Source organism: Juglans microcarpa x Juglans regia, chromosome 8S (assembly GCF_004785595.1).
Source record: "Juglans microcarpa x Juglans regia isolate MS1-56 chromosome 8S, Jm3101_v1.0, whole genome shotgun sequence".
Lineage (NCBI taxonomy): Eukaryota > Viridiplantae > Streptophyta > Magnoliopsida > Fagales > Juglandaceae > Juglans > Juglans microcarpa x Juglans regia.
This window is the reverse complement of record NC_054609.1, coordinates 16,913,012-16,922,733: the sequence shown is the minus strand read 5'-3', so window position 1 is coordinate 16,922,733 and position 9,722 is coordinate 16,913,012. Positions and strand designations below refer to the sequence as shown.

Genomic DNA, 9,722 nt, shown 5'->3' with positions numbered 1-9,722 from the left:
TTGATTTTAATTTTTAGGTTTTGAAAAAAAAGTCAAGTTTGTACATAGGTTATATATTTGACTCAATGATTTGGTATGTCACGACTTTCCGGTATTTAATTTGGTGGAGAATAAGCTACCACATTCATTTATCTATATGGAATATATTTTTATAAGTTTCCTTTAGAATTTTTATTTTTTATTTTCATAAAATCTTTTTTTAATTTTTTAAATATTCAATTTCATTTTTATGTTTTAGTTTTGAACAATGCTATCTGTACGCACAAAAACTTAAATATCTACGTGGCTTTTTCACATTTACACCACTTCATTTTAAAAAATAAAATATTAAACAAAGAAACAGTGAAAGGCCACGTGGATATGTAAGTTTTTTATACGTTTTTTGTGCATACAATTAGCATTTCTCTTTAGTTTTATTTTCTTATTATATTATTTTGATTGATTTTTTTTTTAATCTTTAGAATTCATTTTTTATTATGTAAAATCTTAAAAACGGATATTAATTAGTTATATCCAAAAACAAAAAGCAACTCTAGTTGTCCTAGCATACGGATATATGACTTTATATTCTTGGGGCTTGTTTGATGGAGAAACGAGTTTATCTTATTTTATTATTATAATTTTTTTAAATTTTTACTTAAAATATAATAAATAATTTAATTTTTTTAAATTTTAAAATAATAATAATATTAAAAAATAATATTCTAATAATATTTTATTTAACTTATTTAAAACTATTTCATTTCATCTCACTATTTAAACGAGCCTAAAATTATATAAGTATTAGATTTAACGACATGATATCATATGATAAATTGAATGTATTATATATCTGTATTCCTACACTACCTAGTAATTATTCGCTAATTAGTAATTACTCACCATGAAAAAGAGAATGAAAATAGTGTCTATTTTGGATTGGATTAAATTGTACAATTCTTCGAGAACTATGACATACATTTATAACCATATTTTATATATATAACTATATTTTAAATCGATTACCCATTACATTATAGTTGTAATTCAGGTAATAATTGCATTGGGAATTATTAGAGGTTATTTTAGTGTGACAATCTTGCCATCTTAATTTTTACACCTTTGGTTTCATTTTATAACAACTTATTTTCAATAGATTATTATGTCCTAAACTAAATCAAGACACCCTAAATTTAAAAGGAAAAATACTTTTTCTCCTGATCTCAAAGTTCTCTCAAGAAAATCCTCTTATGCTTTTGTCTTATGATCTTTAGGAGGATAACTTCTCTCAAATCCTCTTCATTCTCTGTTATATTTATTATAAATTGTGATATCAAATATGTAAATTTATTGAATGTGGGTTATTACTTATTTATGTGAATCACTATCTCAAAGAGATGTATTGGTTTAGTGGTAATGATGTATTATTTCAAATGAAAGGGTAGGAGTTCAAAACTCTACAAGTGCAATTTGATTTATTTTGTGAAGTGTTGGACTTGGACAGATACAATACTTGGGCCGGCCAAGCCTTGCACGTGGGCTAAAGAGTCACAATACTTGGGTGCTTGCACATGGACTGAATAGACATTTTGAAAGGGTGACAATGCTTCAAAAATCTATTTAATTGGAAAGACACTTATAAAGATTCAAACCAGAGCCCTCCCTTCCCAAGGAAGGTGCCTGACCACTAAGCTAGACACATCATACTCTTTGGTCTTTAAGTGAAACGTCATGACTTTTATATCAGTAACTGACATTTTGAAAGGGTGACAATGCTTCAAAAATCTATTTAATTGGAAAGACACTTATAAAGATTCAAACCAGAGCCCTCCCTTCCCAAGGAAGGTGCCTGACCACTAAGCTAGACACATCATACTCTTTGGTCTTTAAGTGAAACGTCATGACTTTTATATCAGTAACTGACAGTTGAAAAGTCACAAGTTAAGAGTTGTGATCTTTCACATTATGTCACTTTATAGGGGATAAGGTCCACAAATTTAGCAATTTGATTTATTTTGTAAAGTGTTGGACTTGGACAGATACAATACTTGGGCCGGCCAAGCCTTGCACATGGGTCAAAGAGTCACAACACTTAGCTACTTGCACATGGGTTGAATAAGCACTTTGAAAGGGTGGCAATGTTTCAAAAATCTATTTAATTGAAAAAACACTTATGAAGATTCAAACTAGTGCTCTCCCTTCCCAAGGAAGGCGCCTGACCACTAAGCTATACACATCATACTCTTTGGTCTTTAAGTGAAACATCATGACTTTTATATTAATAACTGACAGTTGAAAAGTCACAAGTTAAGAGTTGTGATATTTCACATTATGTCACTTTATAGGGGATGAGGTCCACAAACTTATTCATTCTATTCTCTTATATTTTTTGTCACTTACACAATTTTGTAGAGAAACTCTGAAAGATAAACTTCAGAATTGATATCTGTAGTTGGTGACTTTGTTGTATCATGGAGGTTAATTGCTTGTAACCTAGTAATAAACTCTTTTGAGTGAGGGTAATTGTCACCTTAAAGATAATGTTTTACATGCCTCAAAGTCGTACTTATTTTTCAGATTACTGTATCTGCACAATTTTTCTTCAACACTCTCTACCCTTTCTTTCCCTCATTCTTTTTTCTCTCTCTCTCCCCTCTTTATTTATTTTTAAGTTTTGTTGGATTTAGAAATTAAGGGCTCGTTTGGTCACTTTGAATATATCAAAATTATATGAATAATAGTAAAATTATTTGAATTAAGATAATGCTTTATTGAATTTTAGAAAATGAAAGAGAAAAAGTTAAATAAAATATTATAAATTTAAAATATTATTTTTATTTTTAAGTTTGTAAAAGTTTATTGATATTTGTGTTTTGTTTTAAAATTTGTAGAAGTTATATTAGTTGTTGTGTTTGGATAATTATTAGTTAATGATTAATTGAAAAAAATTAAAAATGTGAAATTAAAAAATATTTTATATTTAAGTGATATTCAAGTTTTTTTTTTTTTAAAAATATCGATAATATTTTATATCTCATTTCGGTGTCTAAACATCCCTAAATATACACAATCTTCAACCTATGCTACTGGATCCTTCCGTAACAGATGATCTAAAATAATTGTATCAATAACTGTCTTCGTGAAAACTCGATCTATTTTGGTGGTAAGGTCAACAAACTATAATAATTGACCAATTCTATGCTCCATGTTTTGATTTTTCTTTTGGCTGTAAGCATTATTATCTAGTTATCCGAAATGGTACGATACTCCTTGAAACAAATCCACGTCACTTCCTTGTATCTATTATTCACGGCAACATTTGTAAATAGAAATTAAAAAAAAAAAAAAACAAATAATATTATCTAAATTATGATATTAAATATTGTAATTTGTACCGTCCAAGAATTATGTAACGCACTAAGGGAGTCTCAAATCATATCTGTCTATAAATAAAAAATAATAATTATTAAAAAGTAAGAAAATCTCATTCCAAAAAGTTAAATGTTATATAAAACAATCACATAAAAATAAATTCATAAATTAATATGACTTTATATGATACATTAAGGCTTTATTTGAATCTTTGAATGAGCTCAACTCATCTCAAATGATTTATGTTTTAGACATATCTTAACATCTAAATACACAACTTCCAAATTACTAAACAATACTCAACTCAAAATTTTTTTACACGTGAGACTCACAATTTTTTTCAACTCAACATCTATTTACACGTGAAACTCATAACTTTTATCAACTTTTCATAAATGTATTTAAACTCATCTTAATATCAAAACATATCTAAACTCATCTTAAATATGTCCTATAAAACTCATTTTATCATATCAATTTACTACTATTTATTAAGAATTCAACTCAACTCAACAAACAAAAACAAAAACTTAAGATGAGTTTTGAAACGTATTCAACCGGAATATATTTAAATTTTTAACTCTTTTCAATTCATCATTATAATTTATTCAAATTTTAATACAAAATATAATAAATAATTTAATTTTTTTAAATATCAAAATAATAATAATATTAAAAAAATAATATTTTAATAATATTTTATCATCTAAATTGAACGTACAAACGCCACGTATTCTTGTCCATCGTTACGGAGTCTCACAATCTCCATCATTCTCAATTATAAAATAAAATATTAAAGCTAGAGAATCTGTGGGAATCGGATCCCATATCTGCATCTGCATGTGCAATATAATCTTCTAAAATTCTTATTAAAATTTTGAGACATTTCGGCTCTGATTAATCAAAGCCCAAATCACATGACGCAAACGACACCCACGATTCCACGTTTCTCTCAGATCGCAAAGAATATTTATCTTACAGCTCAGATTCAGCTAGCTTCCGTCTCTTCTTACTTCTTTGTTTTCACCGGCTTCAGCCCAAGACTTCTGTGAGAGCTTTTGATCCATGGCGTCCCTTAGTTTGACTCAGATCAGGAGCAAGAACTCGTTGGCTGACTTCGCCAGGCCTCGTCCGAGGACCACCTGGGCTCGTCCGAATAGAGTTGGTTTGAAGGTGTTTGCGTCTTCAGAGGCTCGGGCAGAGCCCGATCTTAGTGTGACTGTCAATGGGTTGCGCATGCCCAACCCGTTCGTTATTGGGTCTGGCCCTCCGGGGACTAACTACACCGTCATGAAGAGAGCCTTTGATGAGGGATGGGGTGCTGTGATTGCCAAAACTGTAAGTTCTTCTTTTTCTACGCTCCGTATCGGCTATGTTTTGTCTGGTTGCCGACACGTTGCAAGAAAAAAAAAAAATAAAGCTGTGACGTCTCTTTCTCTCTGGATGCTGATATAATATCGAGTATAAAGTACTTGAATTTGGGATAATCTTAATGTTTTTAGTTACTTCTTTAGAAGTTGTTATTACACTTACTGCAAATTCTCAAATTAGTTAATAATAGCATCGTCAAGAGCTGCTTTTAGCGTGTTGGCACGTATTCGATGTTCTCTGATATTCACAGCTCACAGAGTTTGGTGCTGTAATCAACCATGAAAAGTATCCTCGCGGACCCTGAAATTGATTCTTTTGGATAAATTATGTAACTTGTATCCCATAAGTTGTAACTTTTTGCTTTTCCCAATTTCAACAGCCAATGCTTTGGCTAGAGTTATGTTCTGTATTCAATTTCATCGCAAGAGTTCTGCACCGCCTTTATTTTAAAAGTAACACATTGAAATGGAACCCGAACCAGGAGTTTATCCTCCTTGCATTCTCCCATTGCTGGCTTAATATGGAACCTGAACCAGGAGATTAATTTCTGGATCTATCACAGGGATCTCTTTCTTAACAATCTTCAAAAGTACAAGTTCAATTCTGTTCTGATTAGGGGTTACACGGGGTGAAGATTTTCCCTTTGGTTTCTAACAAGTTGTAGTTGGAGTTTCAAAAGGCCAAAGTTAACTTATGGGATGCATAAGTAACGATTGCAGTGTTGACCATAATGTAGGTGAGGATTATATATGTAATTGAAGAGGACTTGGATATTTAGAACCATTCAAGGCTAAAGATCATTTGAAGTCTCAAAAAACCTGGAGAAAATCGTATAGCACGATATCAAGTATTAGGTGCTTTGCACAGGACACAACTTACTAGCCTGTAATTATCTACAGTGTATGCTGCTTTAAGCCTTTGGGAATGCTCTCTTCAATATTCTCCTCTTTTAAGGATGTTTAATCCAATATAGTCAATATCTAGAAAATAACTACTTTTTAACTTGTAGACATTAAGGTGATGATAATAAGCTAATATTTGGATATCACGGATTAAAGAAAAAACAAGTCTTAGGATTTCCTTTTAGCCATGTGCTATGAAGATTGATCGATGGCACTGGTAATTAGTCATCTTTTACAAGAGAAGCACACTCCAAAAAACATGGAAGCCCAAACATTACTTGGTTAGTGTTGTTGTCAAAGGACTGTTGTTGTCAATGGACTTTGTGGTCTATGAAATAGAAGAAAACATGGCCCTAACATGAGTGGAATTATGAAAAGTGCTATTCATGGCAATTGCAGAATAGTTTAGATTGGTACAACTCATATAAATCAAAGAAGCCTGGTGAAAGTATTTGGTTGGGTGATATATTCTCAAATGTTCTATCAGTATATGTTGTAACTTGATGCCAAAACGTCAAAAGCTTTATGAGAATTTGTATGTGTTTAGGGAAACTCTTAAGTATAGTGGCAATGATGCCTTTACTTTTTATTATATATATGCATACTTTTTTTTCTTGTTACTGGATCTGAACTGTGCTGTTTTCCTCCATTTGGAAATTTAGCCCTAAACCTTAATTAATTGTTTTGCTAGGTGTCACTAGATGCTGCCAAAGTTATAAATGTGACCCCTCGGTATGCACGACTACGAGCAGGTGCAAATGGCTCTACCAAAGGGCAAATTATTGGGTGGGAGAACATAGAACTCATAAGTGATCGTCCTCTTGAAACAATGTTGAAAGAATTCAAGAAATTAAAAGAAGAGTATCCAGACAGGATTCTTATTGCTTCAATTATGGAGGAGTATGATAAAGCTGCTTGGGAGGAACTTATCGATAGAGTTGAGCAAACTGGAATTGTAAGCTACAGTCATTGCCTAAATTCTTTCTGTGACACAAAATTCTTTTGGCAGAAGCTTTTGTCATCTATGATCTCTGACATTTTCCTTTAGGATGCCATAGAGATCAATTTCTCATGTCCCCATGGTATGCCAGAGCGCAAAATGGGTGCTGCTGTTGGGCAGGATTGTGCACTTTTAGAAGAGGTTTCTGGGTGGATTAATGCAAAAGCTACAGTTCCTGTCTGGGCAAAGATGACTCCTAACATCACTGATATAACTCAGGTTGGATTGCCATTTCCCCCCCTAGATTATTCCCTAAGGTTTATGTGTGAAGTAGGTAATATGTGATGCATGAGGCACATGTTACACATAACAAATTTGAATGACATTCTGCAAATTTGTGGTCCCATATCTTTGGCCTGTATTGCTCTCTCTAAATTATGCCAGACAAACACTGTGCTTGATCCATGCAATTTTAGCACTGATACTAGAATATTTGTGGTACCATATCTTTAGTAATCGAAGCTGCAAGTGCTTGGATAAGGAAAGTTTATCAAGTTGGATGACTCAATGACGAGAACGTTTTTAGAAATGACTAGAACTAGTGTGAATCATGTCAAGTCAACAGCAATGGTGTATTATCTGTGTCATTTTATCTGCATTTGGTACCTTTCCGTACATTTGGTAGCAGATAATAATTGTTTTCTTATCTAACCAATAGCTAGTCTGCGTACTGTTTTACATCTTTGATTAAAGTGGGTAAGCTTTTGAAAGAGCCCTTCTTTAGAAGTACCTTTTGTATAATAAATAAAGAAGTACCTTTAGTATAAATAATGTAGTGTTGGTGGGATGGACTTTTGGCATTTCAGCCAGTGTTTTCTATTCCGTTTTGAAAATTTTCCCTTTGAGTCAAACAATCTTGTGGGATTCAGTGATTCATTAATGATAAGGGTTGTAAAGTTAATGACTTAGTCCAATCTCAAAACTTCAATGACATTTCCTTTTTTGGAGTATCGATATTCAGAGGATGGGGGATGAAGCATCATTCTTCACATTCTACCTTGGTCTTTTTTAGGAGCTGATCTAGATGAATCAATCAAAATGTAGTACTAAAGAACTTCCTTTTTTTTCTTTCCATATTCTCTCTCCCTTTTCCTCTGGATGCCTGTCACAAAATATGTTTTCTTTACTTTCATGTACAGTAATATGTTGGTTGGTTTCTTACTCTTTAGTGATATTAATCATTTCTGTATATAGCCAGCTAGGGTGGCTCTAACATCAGGATGCGAGGGGATATCTGCTATTAACACAATCATGAGTGTAATGGGAATAAATCTTGACAACTTACGTCCAGAGCCTTGTGTTGAGGGGTTTGTAATCTTGAATCAATATGGCACTTTTGCATTTACTTATCATTCACGGTAAATTCATATGCTTAAATTTTGTTAACAGATACTCAACTCCGGGTGGCTACTCTTCAAAGGCAGTCCATCCTATTGCTCTTGCAAAAGTGATGAATATTGCAAAAATGATGAAGTCAGAATTTGGTGATAAAGACTTGTCACTTTCTGGTATTGGAGGTGTTGAGACTGGTGGAGATGCTGCAGAGTTTATTCTTCTTGGAGCAAATACTGTTCAGGTACAAGGAAATAGCTTATTGTTTCTATACAGAAAAATTTCATTGCATCCAATGACCACGTGTTTAGAAAATCAAATTAACGCCATTATTGGGATAAAAAGATCTCTCAATTTGGCTTGATGCTCATAGTGCAATTAATTTACTATGCCAATGGTTCTTTTCCATATCTATTTTAGACTTGCAAAGATGTAGTGGTTCCCTTCTTTTTTGGGTCATACTTGAAAACTGACATTAGTTTTTTGTTTTGTTTTGAGATTTGTCTTCTGCTCATGTGCAAATTGATATATAGGTCAGGTTCATAAATTCCTGACCCACCTAGTTACTGTCTGGGGCCACTCCAGAGAGGAGTGTTAGAAGTGAAGTTATTTTACAATGAATCATGTTCCCATGACCATAGGCCTTTTACTTGGAAATTATTTGGCGAAATAAGGCTTCCTGAGTAATTTTTTTTTTGTTGTATGGACAACCACCTTAGGGAAATTTCTTACCTTGGATAACTTAAGAAAGCGACAAGTTGTAGAAGTTGATTGGTACTGCTTCATCGAGTGGTGGATCTCTTTGCCTGTTTGAAAGAATTGTTTGGTAGTAGTGATTGGTGTGCTTTATTGTGGACTCTCTCAATCTTTTTACAGTTTTTTGTAGGTGTATCTCTTGTATACTCATTGTGTATTAGGGAGCACCCTTTTTTCTTTAATAAAATTTGTTTCTCTTCTAAACAATGTTTGTAGGTCTGTACTGGGGTTATGATGCATGGGTATGGCCTTGTGAAGAAACTAAGTGATGAGCTGAAGGATTTTATGAAAGCACACAATTTCTCTTCGATAGAGGATTTCAGGGGGTATCTGCTTTACTTGAGAATAAATTTTCAAGAATGGAAATTGTAAACAGAATAAATGAGTTCTTGATTGTGGAAATATATATTCATTTCACTTTTGTTTTGTTTTTGGGTGGTTTCCAGGGTTTCTCTTCAGTACTTCACAACTCATACGGATTTGGTACAAAGGCAACAAGAAGCAATTCAACAGAGGAAAGCTATAAGAAGGGGTTTAAAATCTGACAAAGACTGGACAGGAGATGGCTTTGTGAAAGAGAGTGAGAGCATGGTTTCTAATTAAGTACTTGTACAACAGTGAGCTCTGTATGACTAAAAATAAAATGGTGCATTCCTCTCACTTCCTGCTGTTCAGTTGCTGGTCATGTAAAAGAACTTTTCTCAGATGTGTTAATAGTTCAAAAGCATATAATGAAATGAAGATTGTGCAAGAGTTACATGACATATGTAAGTATCAGTTCAGTGTTGAAGTAAAAAACTTTAGTAAATGTAGTTACATGTCATATAACTTCTTGACATATGAAAAAAAAATAGAAAATTTAGATTCTTCAATTATAAATCTCGAGTTGGAACGATTGAACGATGAAATTTGGTCATTGAAACTGAAATGTTTGAACAATGAGAAAACCTTTAGAGTTATTTTGGATATAGTTCCAGAATGTGCAATTGTTGTTCACTCATTTAAAAAAA

General features: G+C 32.6%; 1 protein-coding gene across 1 annotated transcript; it reads left to right on the top strand.

Moving 5' to 3' along the window:
* Window positions 1-4,181: 4,181 nt before the first annotated feature.
* Window positions 4,182-9,476, top strand: LOC121244707 (dihydropyrimidine dehydrogenase (NADP(+)), chloroplastic). The gene is made up of 7 exons (XM_041142885.1): window positions 4,182-4,689; window positions 6,316-6,579; window positions 6,673-6,843; window positions 7,819-7,931; window positions 8,014-8,200; window positions 8,929-9,038; window positions 9,159-9,476. The coding sequence occupies exons 1-7, from the start codon at window positions 4,417-4,419 to the stop codon at window positions 9,313-9,315; spliced, it is 1,275 nt and encodes a 424-aa protein (XP_040998819.1). The 5' UTR covers window positions 4,182-4,416; the 3' UTR covers window positions 9,316-9,476.
* Window positions 9,477-9,722: the final 246 nt, after the last annotated feature.